Source organism: Sebastes fasciatus, chromosome 11 (genome assembly GCF_043250625.1).
Source record: "Sebastes fasciatus isolate fSebFas1 chromosome 11, fSebFas1.pri, whole genome shotgun sequence".
Taxonomy (NCBI): Eukaryota; Metazoa; Chordata; class Actinopteri; order Perciformes; family Sebastidae; genus Sebastes; species Sebastes fasciatus.
The window spans coordinates 21,235,498-21,257,444 of NC_133805.1; the positions used below are offsets into that span (position 1 = coordinate 21,235,498).

General features: G+C 39.2%; 1 protein-coding gene across 5 annotated transcripts in view; it reads right to left on the bottom strand.

The window, feature by feature from the left end:
• Positions 1 to 21,947, bottom strand: part of st18 (ST18 C2H2C-type zinc finger transcription factor) — a 45,573-nt gene that overhangs the window by 23,191 nt on the left and 435 nt on the right. For 3 of the 5 annotated variants that reach the window (XM_074651530.1, XM_074651531.1, XM_074651532.1), the window contains exons 2-3: positions 21,060 to 21,240; positions 1,616 to 1,731 (exon numbers count right to left, since the gene is read on the bottom strand). In XM_074651530.1, the coding sequence (XP_074507631.1) occupies positions 1,616 to 1,731; positions 21,060 to 21,240 (297 nt within the window). Of the gene's footprint in view, positions 1 to 1,615; positions 1,732 to 11,726; positions 11,859 to 21,059; positions 21,241 to 21,947 lie in introns of those variants that run through there. The other 2 variants (XM_074651534.1, XM_074651535.1) reach the window with 1 other exon arrangement.

The following is a 21,947-nucleotide window of genomic DNA, read 5'->3' on the forward strand; positions in this document are numbered from 1 at the left end:
CCTACAGGCACCCATAAGTGGAAACGGGTGTATAAACAGATAATGAATCACAATCTTCAGTTATAATAATATAAAATATTTTTTTATGGGAGAAGTTATAATTGTCGACAAACACTATACATTAATAAACACTTAAAACATCTTTATATCTACATACAACTACATGATAATGTAATTTGTTTAATGTCTATGTACTGCCAATAAATGCTTAATAGTGGCATTAAAGTAAAGAGTTACCAGTAGAATTAAAAAAAAATTACATTTACGTAAAATGTTGTTATTCCAGCATAATAACTCGCATAATATCTTAATGATTAACAGCGTAAATACTGTACAATACTCATTTTTTTTGTAGAAACTCCCTAAGAGTATTGTAGTTCATATTTTTCAGTGATTTTGTTCAGTTTTTTAAATTTTCTTACCAAAACATTCTGTAAGTAAATAGTAGGTAAATTTAGTTTCCTCAGCTATGTTGACGTGTTCTCTGGCCTTATATTTTGTGTGGTTACCAACTACTCACGTAAAATGTTGAAAAAACCCCAATTAGGATTGTTGTAGCATCACTTTTCCAACAGTAAACACACAGAAATAAGGCCACTAAGTACAATGTTTAAGGTTGATAGCCGTGTTTTAGCATGTTTTACTACAAAACATGTTCACATTACATCACTGCTAAGTAGGGCTGTGTATTAGCAGGAATCTGGCGATACGATACGTATCATGATACAGAGGTTACGATTCAATATATTGCGATATATTGCGATACTGCAAGCAAGGTGATATATTGCAATTTTTTTTAAATCTAAGAAAACCGTCATAGTACAAAGAACACACCACCGTATGCATCAAATCTGAATAAAAAAGTTACTTTATAATGCAATCAGAACAGTTGGATCTGCATTTAACACAGTCCCTGTAACATCCAACATCACAGCACTACTTTGAGAGGGGACATACACTGAGAGGGTGCATCTCTTTGCAAATTAAATAAAGTATTAACTGAGTTAATCTTTGGATGTAAATTATTAATTCAAATCGATACTGTGTTTTTGAGAAGCTATACGGCATCGCGATACTTAATATTTTCGATATTTTCTTACACCTCTACTGCGAAGCATTTCCCAAAGCATAGGGTCTTATATCTTGTTTATATTTGATCTAAACTGTATGTTTACTGTAATTTTCCAGCCCTCTATGCAGTGTATTATACCGGTGCTCCTATTGTATATTGTTAAAACATTGGTATGGTCCTTTAAAGACCTTGTAGCAGATCTCTCTAAACTTTTCTATTATGATTTCAAAGGAAGTTTTATCAGGTACAAATCCAGCCGAGACAACCTGACAACTATCAACCATCACTTTAGAAAAAAGCAGACTCAGCAATACCTTTTAAAAAAAAAGAGTAAAATGATGTGTCTGGCGGCCACCCACAGCTCTGCATGAGTAAAGAACAATCTCAGTTTGTGATCGCTGTGGTCAAAGGAGCAGTGACACTCCACCACTTAGCATGCTACTTATCCAAAACACTGTTACACAATCATTTAGAGACTTTTTGTCCCTAACAAAAGTTGTTTTCACTTCACATGTCGTATTTAATCTCCGTCCGATTGTTTACCTTTGATTGTAGTTTTCCGAGCGCTCTGTAGGATGAGATGCCAGATCCGCACTGTCCACCCCGGTTGATGCTTTCACACTTGTTATCTCTCAGGAGGTGATCATGTAATTCATTATCTATAACAGGGAGAAAAAAAAAACAGGTATATAAAAATATGCAACTTTTTTTTTTAGCAATGATATGCGTCTGAACCATCTTTTCTGAAGGTTTTCATCATTACACCAGAGACATGGATGTGAACATGCAGTCAGGAAAAAGGTGGAAAGAGCATATTAATGCCTCACATAGAATAAGGAACACGATGCAAATTGATTGCTTGACAGAGATCAAATTGCTTGCTTCTAATTAATACAAAACATCCAAGAGGGAAAACAAGGATGAACACAATGAGTACATTAAGCCTCTTCACTTCACAGATCTTATTATGGAATTATTTATTTCTGTTAGCTTTGAGAAAAAAACAACATCTTCTTAATTATAGCTCACAGAGCGCTTCCCCGGAAAAACAAAACTGGGGGAAAAAAGAGGAGGGAGGAGGGGTAGTGAGGGTTATTCACTCAGTTTCATTAGCATATGAAAAAAGACTCACTACTATTTGAGCTGGTTCGTCATCTGCTGAATCATATTTATGCACCCCCCACCCCAAGTCCAACACAAATAATACTCCTCAGAGGACCCTTTGCCTGCGTCTAGGGCAGATTTCTCAGGGGGAAAGGAAGCAGCCTGATGCTGCTGAGGGTCTATGAGATTTTCTATGTGTTAATCTGGCTGCTAGCTGTCCTTGAGCCCAGCCCATTCCCCCCTAACCCCATCTGCTAGCATTCCCACCACAGAGGAGAGAATGGGCTGCGACTGGGGGTAGAGAAAAAGAGAGGGACCTTCCCAGTCCAGCAATCATGAATAACCATTGCCTCGCACCATTATCAGAGAGGCTGGATCCAAAGCTTGAGGAGAGGAAAAATATCTGTAAAACACCCCGGCACTCCTGACATTACTCTAACCACACTCTCTCTCGCATTTTGTTGTAAGTGATGCTATTATTATTATTTTCATATAATGCCTTATTAATACCGTGCAGCTGCTGTGGATATTCATCACTGACCTTGAGTCTTTGTGTCCCCTTGTTCCCAGCTTATCCGCGCACTTGGGACGCTCTCATGTAATTAACACAGACATTATTGTGATGGAGTAAAAAAACTACTGTGCTGATACCTCATCTTGAAACCAATAAGCCACAGTCGCCAAAGTAAGATTCTGGAGACCATAAAATTAATTACATTATTTACATTTCCTTTAGATAGAAGGGGTACAGGGCGAGATGATAGAGGCAAATGAGATTACGCAAAATAAGATTTCAAAATGTCAGTGCTGCACACTCAACCAACCAACTGTTATGATTAGATTACTCTTTTAATATAATTACTGTCTGTGTGTGGAAACAATGCATACATAAAAAAACCAGGAGCCGCGTCTTAACTGATTCCCATCCCTTTTTCCTCCACGAGCCTTTTTCTCTTAACCTTTCTTCAACAGTATCATTTTGAATTATAGGGAACGGATGGGTGCTCTGTGCAAGGTCACTGTCTGGTGTGTATCACCCCCCCACCCTCCTCTTTCTCTCTCCTTGTTTTTGTTTCCTCTTCCAGAAGCACACTGAGTGAAGGGTTAAAACTGGAATGGATTTAATTATGGAATGAATGGAATTATAATGCGCCTGCAGCAAGTTTTCCTCCTTATTTATTAAAGCAGCTGATGGGCCAGGTTTGATGAGCCACTTCTGGCATAATTGAGTCATCACACAAAGAGGGTTCCTCGCATTCAGAGTGGTTTTATCAGCAGCAAACAGACCTGATTACTGGCAATTACACTCTGATCTAGGGGAAGGAGAAAAAAAGGGTAAATGTGCGGGGTAACTTCTGTGTTTATAGTTTACCCCGGGAATAATTTTCACATTAATTTTACATGCTAAGTGTTTTCTGTTTATGTATAATAAAGAGCAAACGGCAAGGAGATAGCACCTTTTACTTTCATATTTCCTTGTAATGAATGTCTGAGGATATATAGCGAGATGATCGTAATTTATATTTACCCTATATAGGAGGTTTGAGGGTGAACATAAAGTCTGGATGAAGCGAAAGGTGAGCTGCTTGTGCTCACACCTATTCTGTGGAAAGCAGGTGAAATTGTATACAGAAAGCAGGCGATTGCTTTTTGCCCATTTTTTCATTGAGATGCAAATGGATTCGTGGCGAGTAAATTAAGCTCTGCTCAGAGATTAAAATCAACTTCTGTTCAGAGAGTATTTAGATAAACAACTTTTCTTTTTTTTTGTCTTTTTTTGTGAGGTGGCCAGGGAGCCATCAGACGCCCTGTGCCTAAATACCAGCTGGACATTAGAATAATGGCTGAGATATATTTTAGGAGGGGGGAGGGGACAAAAGAGGTCTAGGATGTCTGATTTATGTCTAAAACTTGGCATTAAATCTCCTTTTTTTTTTAGTTTACAATGTTTAATCATCGGTTACCTATCGACAGTTAATAAACACTGAAATGCGCTGGAACATTTGCTAAAAGAAAATTATATTTTTTTCAGTTGAATTGTCTTTTATAAATGTACTCCCTCGAATGCTTTAAATATTAAGATGAGTTTATTTAATATAATCTAAAATTCAGCGAAAAGAAAAATATCAGGCTTTTATTTTTGTATATGTCCTTTCAGATAAAAAAAAAAAAAAACACTGTAAAGAAAATTATTCTGCCGACAATTTATGAGCATTCCTCCGTCTGATGGAGGTTTCTGGATTCATGCAGACACAGTCAAAAATCTTGAAGTCAACTGCGATTTCAGATATAACAGCCTCACAGCTACCCTGACGGCCAAGCAAAGTGTTTGTGCCTTTTGCCAAAGAGTACTTTTATAGAGGAGCGTATTGGCATCTTATCACTTCTCCAAGACAGAGATGCTTCAATAAAAGAACACAGCTCACAGAATTCTTAACAGACAATTAGGAGCCTGGCTCGCCGCTATCGCTTCAATGATTTGTTATGATGGCATAACTACAGGGGAAACTTGTTATTGGACGGAGTTAGCAAGAGTCCCATAAAAGAGTCAGATGGTGACACCTTTGCCGAGGTGATTTATGAATCTTGTAATCGCCTTCCAAAGTCATCCCGAAGCCTTCCCTCTAAATTGAGTTCATCTGGAGCCGGACCACACAAAGGCACCAAGTCCAGATTGTTTCTTCTGACATCAAAGAGCCAATTTCTGTTTTTGACCAAATTTCTGGTGCTTTTAGTTCCCTCATCGTATGAAAGGGGCCTAGATGATATGCTATTTTATTTGTGAATTTCAATCCAATTAAGAACACCAAAAATATCGAGACAAATAAAATTAGTATCTTCTTGCACTACACTATGCATCAATAGCATAATAAATGGAGTGGCAGACAATCCGACCATTGGCAAGTCTCCAGTCTGCCAAACCACACTCATGTTAGTTTGAATCTTTGAATTCTGCAACGAACATGCTTTTTTCAAACCTGTCTAATTTGGGGGACAGGTGTTTGGGGAAAAAGAAGTTCCAGCCCCGGTGTAACAATGAGCAGAGTAATCCCGCTCATTGTTCCTGCCCAAGGAGGCCCCTTTCATGGAGGAGGTTGCATGAATGCTACCAGGTGGTCTGCAATTTGGAGAAACGTAGTAACCGTTCCAGCTAATCCCCCCCCCCTCCCTCCGTCACAAAAGGCAGGTCTCCAGTGCTCCGGGGCTCTCCGGGGCAAAGGGAAAAGTTTACCTCGAACACACAGTGTCTGAAAGGAGTCAGGGACTCGAGCAGTGATTCCTAATCAGATTGCGCTGAAGTGAACAGCTCGCATGGCAGCTGTAGTTTTCCCAGGGTTAATTACCTTTCACTGCTCCCTCTAAATGAGTCAGCTGTTCCTGTCATTAAACAACTCCACTCTATCTCTGCTCCTCTGTCCTCCACACACATGTGCACATGTGCACACGCCGGGTGTGCGTGTTCACACACACACACACACACACACGATGTAACCCATATAGAGGCGCACCTTTGTTTTTCTTCCAGTAATGTACTGGATCAAGCAAAAGACTATTAAAACATTGATTATTTGAATATTATAGCGACTTTGATCACTTTGCTAATCAGTCAGAGGCCGCTGAAATGGAGGTTGCTGTTTCCTTTTTTATTCATGCTACTGATGTTTATGCAGATAGAAGGCAGTATTCCCAATACACCTCCCCTAGCCTGTTGAAGCAAAATAGTACCAATCTGTCAAGGTCTTATTCTAAAGAGCCCATTTAGTGCTAATTGAGTATATATAGGAAGCAAACATGTTCACATATGCGCACACACACAGACATGCGGGTACACACACACACACATGCACACGCAAGCACAGTCCAGCTCTGATATAGTTGTGCTGTCATCAATTCTGAACAATCTGTCTGCTTACTGAGCTCAGTGGCTTAGGATGTTGGGGGAGTTTTAAGTGATTTTTGCCACTGTATGGTAAAATCCCTTGGCCACCTGGATTACAAACTCTAGTCCTTTAACTCATGCCAGTATAAATCCGTGTTAACTCGGATTTACCTCTGGCATATGAATTCTCAATCTGCGTAAGCTTTGTTTGGAATGAGTCGAACATAAGTATTTCATGCAGTAAAGGATGCCCAATGGTGAATTTTCTATTTCTGTGAAACACACACTGGGAGAAATCGGTTATCAGAATAACTAGAAAAAGCCTTCAGCAGCGTTTTATTACGCTCAAGAGGTGAGGCCCCGTATAGCCGATCACAACCAGGTGGAAGTGTGCAGCGCTGCACTGTGAAATCCACGTAACCATGGCGACGGATATAAACTCAGAGCTGTACGCCGTGGTCAAGAGTTTAATCAGATTCCTCGTACCAAAGATTTTGCTTTGCTTATTGTCAGACGAACGTTATTTGCTCAGTTGTACAAACACAAGCTCCCGTGGTCTGCTACCAAAGCGATCATGATAAAATAAAATATGGCATGAGCAGCCTGGAGGATCTAAATTAAGTATTATCCAATATCCATACAATCTCTCACACTCACACACACACTTCTGGGCTAGCTGAGTTAAGCCAGACTATTTTGTACTTAAAAGGTTAGCAGGGGCTGTTTTGTGAGTTTGATCCATGCTTGCCAAATCAGCAGATGGTCCATGAATATGATTATATGCATCAATAAAAGGAGTAATCTTTAACAAAATGTAAATTTGACTTAAGTCCAGGGTTTAATATACGCGATGGACTTTAACCCAGTTTCCAGCCTGACAGTGGAGCATGATAAGCTAATGCACTTACAGCGATCACTGCTGCTGATGCTCCAGTGCTACTATTCAGAGATCAAAAAAGAGAAGGTATCTGCACAGTGTTCAAAACGAGCACGCTTGTGTCGAAACAACATCTATTCACTTTTTGAGTGAGTGTCCAAACAGCTCAGCAATCGATACAAACGCAGTCTGGGGTGCTTAGCAAGACCCTCTCTTGTGCTGTCATGCTTTTTCTCTGTTCAGCCTTTTTTAGATAAATCCTTGGACAACACTGAGTCAAGCTTTACTCAAGGATCAGCAACAATGAACTACGTCTGAGCAACAAATACAGGCACAGAAAAAAAAAAAACTCTTAAAAGATACAGCTCAAGTGGCTCACAGAGAGAGAAAGTTTTAGCAGCATATTGAGAAGTTTAAGAATGGTCAAGTAAATAACGTGGCAATCTTATACTGACTTACATAAAACAGCATCACTGTTATTGACCCTTCAATGAATCTACTCATCTGAGCCTCAGGCTTTTACACAGCACAGCACATCCTCACACAGTCAAACACAATCACTTGTCTCCTGCATCTAAATGCACCCATGTTAACATGTCCGACAGGGCAGAATGGCGAGCTCGACTTACCATGCCCCTTTTAGCCTTTGTTTTGCATCTCATAGTGACATCGGGGAGGAGACGGAGCAGAAGGAGATCGAGGTGGGGTACAGGGTAGTCCAGAGTCTCGCTGCTCAGAGTGTGTGTGTGTGTGTGTGTGTGTGTGTGTGTGTGTGTGTTTGCAGGGACACAGTGATATTCACCCGAAACGCGAAGCTTTTTTCTTTTTTTTTTTTTTTTGTAGCCTTTGTGTCATTCACTTAACAACCAATCTCATTAGCTGCTGGGCTACAATGGGCTGAATTATTTTCTGTGTAAATACACCACATGGTGATCCTCAAGGTAAGACCTCTGAAGGTCTTTTTAATCACATAAAAGATAGATTCACCCCAGAAAGGACAGACTGCTCCTAAAAAAAAGAATTGAATAAAACAGTCATTTAGAGTGATTCTAATTGAGAAATGAGATTTATATTCCTCAGGGTCTGTAGTGGAGAGAGTGTAAATGTCTAATTATGTGACTGTAATTAATATAGCATGGTGATATATACACTTTGACTTGATAATGATACTCTGAGCACATATGTAATGAGTGATATAACTGCTCAGCTTTTCTTTTTTTTTTTGTAAATATTAAAGGATTTTGGAGGTAAATTATACGACGATAGGTAACACATACATTTAGCTTCCCAACAAATCTCTTGCTGCAGTGTTTGTTGGTGCACAACCATGAATTCATGTAAAATGTAACTATTGTAAGCACTTGAAGTCATGACAGCTGTCTATAAGCATCAGGGACGTGTCTATTGGCCAACTTGACCCTTGTTAGGAAACAAAACAAATACAAAAAAAGAATACTGCAGCCTGGGACTGCCGAGCCGGGTCACTGGAGATTTTCCAGACAAACGCCGCACAGGGGAGGGGAGGGGAGGAAGAATAAAAAGGACAGGCTCAGAATCTCATTTTAACAGACCGCACACAATCTGGGCTCCCACAGAACTATCTCTGCCTGACCGCTTTCTATTTATCCCTTATCAGTGTTTACCAACCGCTAGTTTTCTTTCATTCACACTGTGAGGCAGTTCTCTTACTATCAGTCAACAGCTGACACCGTGGAACAGCCTCAAAGGCAAGAGGAAGGGATCAAAACTAAACCAAAGCTGTTTAAACAATACAACAGAGGAAATAAATTCATAAATCCTAATTCTTCCCAACCCACAAGGGTATAAGCAGATCCTTTATAGTTAGGCCAACAAACAAAACCACAGCCAATGAGGTACATTACAATCAAGGTAAATTCTGAAATATATTTTTAAAACAAGAAAGGCGGAATAAAATCCCATGTAATATTAATTGGGGACATTTCATAGTCTTGCCCCTGTCAGGGAAATATAAGTAAAAGGGTATTTTTGTGCTTTTTTTAATTATCTTTTTCTTTTTTTTTAGAAAAATCCCACCTTGTTAATATTTTTATATCATTTTGGTGTAAAGTAGAACCAAGCTAGAAAACATATTTACCATTATACAACACTAACATTTTATTAAGATTTTCAAATGATTTACATAATACTAATTAAATACCTATTTTTAGAGTGTCTAGTTAGGATGAGTCCACTTCTAAAGAAACAACCAGAAAAAATAACTAAAATTACAGTCTATAATTTATATCATGATAATTACTTTTATCTAATTCTACACACTTAATTATAAATTATAATATTTAATTTATTATTTTGTATTATCCATTTATTAGAAATTTAATTTATGCAATATTACTAATCATATTTTAAAGTGATATATTAACATTGTAACAAATTCTTGAAAATATATGGATTATACATTTATAATACTACCTGGAAAGACTATTTAAAATATAACACGTTTCTAAGAACTGAAGAGAAAAAAGAATACATTAGAAAGGTGTATACCTATCATATATCTACATATTTTATATATATATATTTTTTCCCCAGTAGGACACACAAACAGCACTGTTTTTTTTCCCTGAAATACTGTTCAAAAGTTAAGTAATTAATTACATTTATCCTTTCACCAGCTGCTCAACAGCAGATGGATCATTTCTGAGACCTTGTTGAATTAAATCCACATAATTCATTTTCCTGGATTAACTAACTGAAGTTTGAGCATGGTAAAAAACAGGTAACACAACATGTAACAGACTGACGTGTACTGTATGTATGCTGAGCTTTATTTGTGCGATTTTTGGCATTTACATTGTGTGTACCCGACGGCAATTGACTTATAATTAAAACAAGCTATTAGAAATAAAAAATCGGAATAACTTTGTATTTTTATTTCTTTGCCAGAGTGATAGAAATAGACGGAAATATGTATATTTTCCTATCACTAAGGTTTTGTGTGCTTTGCAGCTGTGTGAATAAGTTTGTGAATGTAGTTTTGTGTAGCAGCAGGTACCATGGACAGCTCCTGGAGGCGAACAGAGGTTACATTTATGTGTTGTGTAGCAACTAACATCCCTGTGCTTTGAAGCAGAGGGCGGGGAGCACAGAGGAATAATGCCTCTTACTTATCACTGCTTCACCACACATCCCTGCTATAGCCTGGCTGCTTCTCTAATTAAAACAAAGAGTAGAGGTGTAACTTTATAACCTCGCTCACAGGTCCTGTCTGTTATCACCTTGTGAAGAACTTGGCAAACTTTTCAAAGGAGATGTGACACCGTTACACAATGCTGTGTTATCTAATGCCTTTTGTTGCTCTTTTTCTTGTTTGTTGAGATGCGAGCTGACTGAAATAGAGTTGTAATTAAATAGAGGCTGAATGACAACCGGCATTTCAGTTTATTTCACCACTGACAATTTTCGAAATTTTCTACTGAAATTCTCCAAACATAAAAAATGATTTACCATCTCAATCGCAGAGAATAAAGTCTCTGAAAGACATGGCAAATGTTAGTTTACGCACATATTCTCTCTCATAGACTCTATTGTGTATTTTCTGTTGTTCAGAAGAATAAAGAACAAACACTAAAAAAAGACATTAAAGTTGTGATAATATCAGGACAATAAGTTCAACCTGCAGTCCTGCTTTTGTTTAACAATGATCAACTTAAAGTTGGGTCATAAAGACGATTCGGAGCCATTAGTGTGCCGCACGTTACTAGTAAATGATGAACTTTTCTAACCAGCATCCGTCCTCCTAAATCAATAGTTGCTCTGGAGACCGTCGAGTGCTTTGGTCCCTCTAAATTTGCTAAAAGCTAAGACTTTCCAACGTATAACACAGAAGTTAACTTACTATCACACTGCATGTAGCATTAGCATATAGTTTTTTAAACTTTACCACAGTTACAATACAAATAAATATAAATTGAGAACAGGATGATAAATCGGTCCTGATGGATTAGTACACATCTAACACCCACATCATTTATCACAAAAGCTGATTTGTAGACAATATTACTATCACACTATATTCAACATTAGCACACAGTTTTCAATATAGTTTTCAAACTTTACCGGACTTACAATGCAAAATTACAGAGAGCCAGAACAGGATGCAATAAAATACTTCACCGACTTGTTCAAATATGTTATTGGAACACGGAGTCAATGTTTAAGTGCATTAGGCTCAGTGGTCTTGTATGTACAGCTGTCACTGTCAAAGCCACAGGCAACCTGACAATGCTTTGTCTCTGCACACAATACGAACATGTGCTCCTCTAAGACAAGCTTATACTCCACACAAATGCTGTGAATTTAATCTAGATAGACAGTATCTCATGCTATCTGGATGATCAAAAATAGGTCATGCCTCTCAAAAAACAGTTTGAGCCATTTAATCTCCTCTCAAACTGTCTGAAACCTGGACAGAAAGCTGCGCTCGCTTTCCAGCAAAGATTTTAAGAACACTGATTTATATCAAGCAAACAATGTTCATCACCAGCGCAGTTGTTTTCTAAATACTCCCTGACACAGTTGCCAACACAATACTATAACACGTAATCATGTAAAATCCGCAAGTTTAGCAGCTGTGTAAAATCTCAGTGTGAATCTGTAAGTAAGTTTCTAACACTCCTGTTTCCATATGACAGCATCTAACACCGTGAGCTAAAAGGCTTGCCGTTCACACACACGCGACACAGAGTATCAGTGATGGTAAATGCTGACCAAACTGACAGTATCTTTAAATAAAAAAGAACTTTGACACCAACCTAGTGCTGTGATCCAAAAAGTTTGATTTTCTCCCAGTCTCTTGATAGCTGAGCTGGTGCTGTGGCTTTGAAAGGTAGTCCCCAGGAATATGACATACTGTGCCTTTGACAGCCTCGAGATAAGCACCTGCGTTCGGGTCCCTTTTTACGTCACACCTCCCCATTCACAGCCCTTCAACATGATGCACATTTGCACATCAACAGCCACCAACCCCCCTCCTCCTCGCTCTACTCCCACATCCGCAAAACACACAAACAGGCACACAAGAAGGCAGATGCGCGCACACTAGCCCTCTACTCATGCGCGCGTACTCTCGCACAGACACCACAGATTTGTGTGCGCTTATAGCGAAGATGCAACATACATGCAGGACAAAAATACACACGTATTACACTCACAGGTGATTTATTCCTTTTTTTTTGCTCCTTCTTCCAGCCTTATTCATATATATCGATCCTTATTCTACGCGTTTAAAAAAACTTTCTCTTGCTTTTGTCATAAGACCGGGGCATATGCCCTCCCAAGCTCCTCATACATCACTCATCATGCAAATGAGAGGGAATGTCACTCCTCAGCAGCAGATGGCCAGGGATGATAACAATGGCTCAACAGACCAGTTTCAATGTCTGCGACTTTATCGCTACGGCAACAACAAAATAGATGATATGAAATCCTTGTCTGTTAATTTGATTTCCCCCCTTTTTACTGTTTGTACCTGTCAGTCTGTTTCATTTCTCCTGGACCATTTGAATGTAAAAGCTTTGTCCTGTGACAAGACGTCTGGCTATCAGTAAAAGGCAGAGACCTGGAAATGATTTTTGGTGACTACGGAAGGCTGCTGCCTAGCAGTTATTCAAGTAATTAGGTGTAATTCCTCCCTGTAGGCCATGTTAGCCTCCTGAGTTAGCTCATGCGTTCGACAGGCCTGGATAGAGAGACGGGGAAGAATAAAAGAAGAAAGGGGCCCCGAGAAATCACAAATGCAGCTTTTCAAAACACCCCCCCAGCCAAAGTGATGTCACCCTGCGTCCTGCTGACTCCTGTTCATACAAGCCCCCATAGCAGAGAGTAAACAGTGGAAGCGTTTAGCAAACAGGGCCAGATTACAATGACAAAGGCAACCACACTTCTGGTGGAGCCTGGGGCGAGGGGGCAAGAGGGGGGGTGGGCTGGGAGGGGGGGGGGCGGTGTGGTGTGGTGTGGCTCAGGATTTAAAATAAGTGATACCCATGAGGGGGCCCCCCTCAAGATCCAAGCGTAGCCTTCCCCAGCTGATGGTAGGGGCCACCCAAACATGCTTATCTGTCGCTGATGTCCCCCCCAGGTCCCCCGGACTGACGTGTGAACACAATATGTAATAATAATGTATTTTCAGCTCTTTTTTTCTGTGATTTGTGCATTTTGGTTATGCAAGGCTGGGGACTTGAGGATGGAGAATATCATTACTTAAGGTTTGGCAGTTGATCATCACCTTGTTTAATGCCTCATTTGAAAGTCTAATTTCTAACTGTCTTCAAGAGCCAATTCATGATACACTGTGAAAGAGACGTACAAAGAGGGTGCTCGCTTTTTCCCCTCTTTTGCGCCTGATAATCGTACAAAAACGTATGAAAGTAAAGAATCATCTATCTAAGCATCTTATCAAATAACATGCTCTTTGTGTCGCTGCGAGGACACAACAAGCTGTGTTCTAGGGATGATTATTTCATGTCCTGAACTAGACATCAGTATTGTTAGAGGAAAAACACAAAAATAACTCATGTAAAGCAATCTGGACAAATTGTGAGACAGACAGCAACATATTGAGGACTACACAGCACCGGCATAATAAAATATAACATTTTCTTTTGGCCCTAACATCTGTTTGAATCTCAAGAAAGAAAGAAAGAGAGAGAGAGAGAGAGAGAGAGAGAGAGAGAGAGAGAGAGAGAGAGAGAGAGAGAGAGAGAGAGAGAGAGAGAGAGAGAGGAGAGAGAGAGAGAGAGAGAGAGAGAGAGAGAGAGAGAGAGAGAGAGAGAGAGAGAGAAGAGAGAGAGAGAGAGAGAGAGAGAGAGAGAGAGAGAGAGAGAGAGAGAGAGAGAGAGAGAGAGAGAGAGAGAGAGAGAGAGAGAGAGAGAGAGAGCGAGCTCATTCAGAGCAGGCATAGAAACACAAACTAGTGTTTTGTCAAGCTATTTCATCAACTGAAAATGTGGGCATAACTGGAGAGAGCTGATGGAGAAATGAAAGAGGAGTGGGTTGGACAAAATTACATGTCAAACAAGGGTTCACATTTAAAAAGTCCTGCTCATATTTGTAGAAAGTGTTTGATTGCATTTAGAAAGGTATTACAATGGGTCACATCTGTGTCTAAAAGCTTTTTGCATTCTGCTGCAAATTATGTAAGCAAAGCGAAGGGTCACGGCACCCCGTTGTTTTCTAGCACTATACCTTCCTCCTGCGAAACCTACACAAATATGTTTAACTGAATTCTTCTAATGCACGACAGGATCAAAATGTCAGCTGTAAAACTTCGACGAACCCCCTCACTCAACACCCCGCCCCGTAATTTCAACAAAAGCAAAGCGGCTAATTTCGCATGGCAGCCCATACACCCAAACAACAATGCATATTCACACTGGTATTGAATATGATAGATGTGTAAAAAATCTATATTAAACTGTGGTTAATTTCAGCTATAATGCTTTAAGCTCGGTCTAAAATGACACAAATGCTTCTTGGTGGTACTGAACCCTCATTGTGCAACCACTTGATGCCGCTTGTTCATCACACAAAGTCACATAAAAGGACTGAATTACATTTATTTTTTTTTATATTTGCATATGCAAATACAAGGAACCAAACATAAGTACATGTTGTTGATATGGCTCCAGGATGTAGAACTATCTTTATGTTAATGTCAGCAGACAGCGAATATTCTTTTGAAAATACAGTACATTTTTCATGGGGATCATTATCTACACTGCATGTCACTGTGTCTCAGTTAAAAGAAATGATTAGATTACTTCCCAGCAATCCCCTTTGGGGCGATTTGTGTGTGACCGTGGGCAACCTTACAATATGTTTATTCAGTGTCCTTTGAAGACACTTCAATAACGTTTCAAATGTTTTATGGACAAATATAGGGTGTCTTCTATCTCTGCCTTGAACTGATGCCTTTTGGAACTAGAGCTCTGTTATATTTGTTGTCCAAATCCACTAAATGTTCCTCTCATGGGGTACAACGCACTTGGGTAGTCCTCAAAAACTAATAAAATTACCAAGTGGCCAAAGATAGTTTTACTAGAGGAGACAGGTGACCAAACACGGACTTTTGCATGTAAAAATTACAATTAAGGCTGTATGTTTCGTGTATTATAATTAAAAGTCGACTTGCAATTCCTAAATCCAGAAGAATTGTTATTAAAATGGTTGACTTTCATAATAATCTGTATAACGGCAGGTCTTAATTATTTACCTTATCAGTACCAATGAAAAGCATCAGTCATTAGTGGTCAGTACTGGTTCCTAGGGGTGGGGGGGAAATCGATACAGCATAGTAACGCGATATTTTGCGTGGCAATATTGTATCGATACACAGACGCTAAGGATCAATCTTTAATTATATAAACTATTAAACTCTTGACAATCAGCTATTCTGTATTTCAGAATACTGAAATGTAAACTGGCATCATATGAAACTAGAAAACCAAAAAAGGAATCCATTGGTACCAACCGAAAGAGGCGAAATAACGCTCCAAAAATAGGCTACATTTTAAAACTGGCATGGCCATTTTCAAAGGGCTCCCTTGACCTCTGACTTCAAGATATGTGAATGAAAACTCTGAGATGAACAGAGTGAAAACTGTATCTTATTAAATAAAACAGATGTTGACAAACTGCATAATTTGTAGTTGAAAAAAAGGTAATAAATAGCAATATATCTTATTGCAATTCTCAGCATATTGCAAAATGTTTAAAATTGCAATAAGATTGTATCGTGACTTAAGTATCGTGATAATATCATATCGTGGGGCCTCTGGTGATTCCCACCCCTACTGGTTCCCTACATTTACTGCCCTCAAATGAGAGCATCTGATTACGACGAACTGGCCAAAGATGTGCAATGTGTAGGATTTAGTGGCATCTAGTGGTGAGGTTACAGATTTTGCATTCAACTGAAACGTCTCCCAAGTGCCAAGCATGTAGGAAATCTAAGGTGGCTGACGCGAAAACATGAATGCTCTATCTAGAGCCGGTGTTCGGTTTGTCCATTCTGGGCTACTGTAGAAACATGCCGGTGCAACATAGCAGTATACGTAGATATAAACGGCTCATTCTAAGGTAACGAAAGCACAACGATACATATTTTCAGGTGATTATACACAAAAGAAAACCCATTATTAATATTATATTCCATTTCTGCAAATAGATCCCCCTAAATCCTACACACTGGACCGTAAACATGGTTAAATTTCATAATTATATGTATTATTGCATGTTGAAATGATCCAGAAACAACTAAAAGTCATTAGTGGTCACTGCTGGTTCGTTACAATTACTGCCCTCAAATGAGAGCATCTGATCGCGATGAACTGGCCAAAGACTAGTGACCAAACTTCAACTTCTGTGGTGTAAAAAAATCACAATTAAGGCTGTAAAATTGCATGCTTTGAAGTAAGGTCCATTGGTAATTCCTAAAACCACGTGGATCCAGAAAAATGTTGATTAAAGGTGCAGTGTGTAGGATTTAGTGGCATCTAGTGGTGAGGTTGCAGATTGCAGGAAACTGAAACTTCTCCTGTGTGCCAAGCATGTAGGAGAACTACGATGGCTGACGCGAAAACGTGAATGGCCCTATCTAGAGCCAGTGTTTGGTTTGTCCATTCTGGGCTACTGTAGAAAAATGGTAACCAGCTCCGTGAAGAGGACCCGCTCCCTATGTAGATATAAACTGGTCATTCTAAGGTAACAGAAACACAACGATTCTTATTTTCAGGCGATTATACACTAAAGAAAACATACTTATTAACATTATATTCTATTTCTGCCAATAAATCCCCCTAAATGTTCCAAACTGTTCCTTTTATCATGGCTACATTTCATAATTATCTATATTACTGCATGTTTAAATGAGCCAGAAACAGCTAAAAGTCATTAGTGGTCACTGCTGGCTCCTTACATTTACTGCCCTCACATCTGAGAGCATCTGATTGCTTACATCTAAGAAATCAATGCATGACTGGTCAGTCGATGTCTGGCTTTGTAGTTCATAGGCCGTGGACTCTTTGTGCTGTGTCATTGAGAGGTTAGGTCCAGATCTGGGCGCCTCTAGGGGTCCCTGCCCATCTTTTCTACTCAGGCGGGCAGACAATGAAGCAGACACGCCTACAAATGGCCAGATAAGAGCTTGGATGTTCAGCCAAAAACGAGCATCTAAACAATGGTAACAGGTGTGTGTAATGCGTGCTTTGATAATGACCTTGGTGGCCGTAATAGTATGTCTAGACACAACTAACAGGAGGCATTTCTGTCTGGTCTCAGAAGTCCCGTGGGTGCTCAAATGCAAGATCCTACGAGGCGCAGATATTGGTCGGTTAGTCATTAAAACTAAAAGAAAAATGTGTGAGATGATGTAGCATACAGATTTTTTGGTTTTGTTTACTATGACACTGGAAGCATCAGAAAAGTTAAGTCTGCCACTCAACAGGATTTTTTTCCATGTCTTTAAAATATTTGCAGGGTAGTTTGCATAATAAGCTAAAATCATCTTGAGTATTCAGAGATATGCACTTGAATAAATAGAAAAAAAAACTCCATTAATGTGGATGGCTTGCAATTTTTTGATTGCACCAGACACAGGAAGCTTGCTGACATGAACTAAAATGCAAATGTCTTTGGAACAAAACAAAGAAATTGATTATGAAGTTAGTTTCTTCAGCACAAGTAGCTGGCTTTGAGTGATTAATGGGGGCGGGTCATTGATTTCCTTTTGTTTAGATCTTGGTTAACTTTCTGGAGACACAATTATAATTTGTTTCCAAACAATAAATCCAATCTAGCTTGGGGAAATTAAATTTCCCTATGGCCTCTTCTGTGTCATTTTACATCTGAAATGGATTGTTATTGAAAGGCATTGCATGTAAATGTCTGTTTTTGTTGTTTATATTTGTTACATTTCTGATTACATATTGTTTTTCTGAGTATGTAAGAAGGTGAGCACCTCCTTTAAATATTAAAAAGAGCTGTTTACAAAGATCTGCACGACTTGTCAGCCACGGTGCCAAGGGTTAATCTTCCGTTTCTCACTTCAATAGCTGTATGTCATACACATCAACATTTCTGATGAGCCATCTATCTGCAGTCTACTGAGAAATACATTGTCTGAAACATGCCTGAATATTGTGTATTTGTTGAATGAGCACATATTGTCTATCTCTACACCAGCTTTGCTAAAGGTTGGTGAAATGTTTTTGAGTTATCGGCACAATGTACTTTATATTTCTGCATATTTGCAAGTCAAATCGCAGTGTTACAGACTACTTTATTGAAAGGCTTTTGCCATATTCTCCCCAGCTTTACAACTTTGAAAACTTCCACAGATCCAGACATTTATACTTCCTGATTTCTCGCATCATCTCTCCAAGATAGTGATAATACGATTTCTGTGTTTTTCGCTGTTGAGAAACAAACTGGATTATGAACAGATCACTACATAAACAGCTTTCTAAAAGGAGGCAGCTATTTTAAAAAGGGCTGAAGAAATGCAAAGAGGGATTTAAATTTTAATTTGAATTTATTCCAGCAAGTGAAAGGTTCTTTTGAGAGGGGATTTCAGCAAAGATGATGGTATTTAAAAGTGATAAACAAGCATCTAAACCTCCAGTGGAAAACAGTCATTTTGCTCCTTTCTAGTGTAGGGGAGGAATTGGGCTTGCTATGGTCACATCCAAAAAATAAGAATAAGTAATAGTAGTAATTAAAATGTAAATAAGCGAGATCCATGGAGATATTTCAGCTGATTTCTGTCATAAATTGTGTAATTAACATTTTGTCTTGACACACCTTGTGACTCTGGATGTATAGCTATATGTCCTCAGGTGCAAATTCATGTTCTCTGTGTACTTGGCATTGCGTACTTTATACTGTATATGGATGCTTAAAAAAAAAATCTTTCACACTTATCACATGCAATTTAAATCCTGTGCCTCAACACTGGAGAGGAACATCGGGCTAAGTTCAAAATGAAATGCCTTACAAATTAGGACTTGTGTTAATTAAGGATTGTTGTCGTGCAGTTTGCGAGAGTATCTGGAAAATCTAGTGAATTTAGTGGGTGACTGATTCACTCCGGGTAGTCACACATGTCACATTTATGTGACAAAGGATGACTAACCACAGCTGTCATCTATTACATTTATAATATATGGATTATAATGATGTGACTGGATTTCCAAATGTGCCTATTCTCTTCTGGATGACCACTAAACTTAAGCAGAGAAACCTATGCCACACAAGAAAGACAAAGAGTTACATCATTTTGTTGAACAGTTAATCCGATCATGGACAGTGTTTGTGCATTTGCTATCTTCGGAAAATGCCAGCAAAGGCGCTAAGTAAACCTATTTTACAAGACTCCCTCACAAGGATACAGTGCCAGTATCGGGATAAAATTTCACACAGCGGCATGGCTCAGTCACATAACCTAAGCAGGCTTAGGAAAATGGAACACTACAAAGTATTGCACTTCTTCTTCCTGTACGTCTGTTGCGGCAAAAACAAAAATGCTCGGATGACTGATGTGAGTTTGGGCATGAAAGCCAAAGTGAACTAATGGCTGAATAGCATGTAGATACTGTTGTTAATGCTCTGAGTTGTTTAAAATGCTAGATTATGGAAGTGTGCACCTGGCATTCTGCGGGCTAGCCTGGCAACACTCCTCCCTTATAATTATAATGAACACACAGTAATTCAGGGTTGGGGCTGAAATACGAATGATGTCCTCTGAGACAGCTTGTTTTAATGGTTATGCAGAAGAGTTCCTAGAAGTGCAGATGGCAGATGCAATGCCTTTTTAAGCTATTTACAGATCGTACACTACAAGGTATGGAAAGACCCATAGTGTGAGGCCATATTGCTCCTTTGTGCTCCTGGAATAGACATTAGGCTGGCTCACGAACTAACAAAAGATATATTTTAGAGCATGTTTACTGCAATATTGATAGTCCATTATACTAACAAGTTAGATAGCATTGTAGGAAAGAGAGACAATTGCACTATAAGGACTGCATGGCCTGTTTCATCTAAATACCCCACTGTTCTTACTTTGTCCACATAGGGGTGCATTTGCTCAGGACTTGGGCCCTCGTGTAGTCTTTCATTACAGATTGTCAGAAGCCGAATTTCAGTTTTTTTTGGAAGGATAAAAATCTATAAGATACCGAATGCCACATTTGGAACATAATTGGATACAAATAAGATGAGAGCCAAATGCTACATGGACTAAATTTATCATAAAGAGTGGATGAAAGCCATTTTTGTTAGAGCATATTGCTTTGTGACATGCCTTCATCTCCACATGAACACTGAACCACCTCCTCCAGAAATCGATAGTGATGTGAATGTATGTGCTTTAAACGTAAAAAAAAAAAAAAATCGTAATCAAAATTTGAACACACATAATGTTTTCGTTCACGTTTTTAAAAGTCAAATTTGTACTCGTTTGTACAGAAAATCTTCCACCGGTGTAAAATGGTTCTTTACATACAGCACAGTTAATATATCTCTATCCCTGGCACAGTCCCAAGCCCGTATGAAAGAGCGTGGAGCCTTTGAATCAGCCCACTACTGTGATACAAGAGCAGGTATTGAAAACAACAAAAATGTTAACTCCAAGAAAAAGTTTTGCCGCATTAAAGTCACATAGGAGCCACATTAGCATGTGAAAAGAATAAACAGAGGCATTCTCAGTTACACACTCCACCTGGCTGCTAACCAACGTCCTTGTCAGAAGTCCACCCACCGCACTGGCTAACACTGAAAGACCTCCTGGGGACCGCAGTGACCATTCACTCGGTTCTCTCTTTTTCCCATGCACCTGTGACTGTTTTTGTGTTTGCTATTTTTTGCTTTGTCTTTTTCTGGCAACACCGTATCATCGGAGACACACTTTGCCTCAAAAGGAATTCTCCTGCCCAACAATGTGGTTTGTTTGTTCACCGGATATGGCAGGCCACAGAGTCAAATGGAAAAAAATAAAAAAGTCACCACAGTAATAATTAAAAATTGCCACAAGAAAAATAAGCTGGGAGACACAGCAGTGTGAATGGACTTGAAATAAGAAAATAAGGTACTTTTACAAACTGGTTTCTTGCCGAGTTGGGGGGCTTCACAGGTGCAGTTGGACAGGCTCTCCTCCTTACTCTCCTCGGACGGCTCATCCGGCTTCTCCATGGTCCTGGACCTTAGAGAGCTGCTTTTCCATTTTCCAAAGGACTTTGCCACAATCGCTTTGTCCGCTCCTTTCATTGTTTTCTGTAAAACACATTTACAGCATGACTTCCCAGGTTTATCCCTCTTGTGAGCCATCTGCCCCCTTTTTTGGCTCTCAATAAACCTGGGCTCATCTTTCCCAAACCCAAAGTAAGGGAGAATTAGGGCATTGTGTGCATATGCATTCTCTTAAGCATTCCAGAAAATTTCCTGATTGCCCTGGCATCTTTTTTAGAGAGCGTTTGGACATTGTTTTCCTCCTGACATTTTGCAATCCTGTATGGAGCGAGTGGTACTGATTGAAACGGTATAAAACAATACTTTGCAAAGTACCCACACAGTAAACACTAGATGGAAACTGAGAAAAAAACACATGTTTTCACATTTAATCCAACTTAAAGGAAATAAAAATAGCACATTATGCCCTAATTGAGTGCTGTACAGTCCGCAAATACTATTACAAGGCCGATCAGGATTAGCAAGTGGAACATACCTAGTTATCTATTTCTGAGTGCCAAGACTGCTAGCAGTGGGCAACTAAATTTCAAAAGCTGGCAAATCCAGTTGTCTCCTAAATACAGAAAGTACTTAAATCCAGAGCTAACAGAAGAAAAAGACGGATAAAGGGTGCTCTGCATATCACCGAAAAGCTTGTGCACTTTTCAGAATCACTGGCTAGGTTAAACAAATATGCTAAGTAGAGATCAAAACAATCCTTTGATCTGCAGCCTAGTTTCCAGAGGAATGGC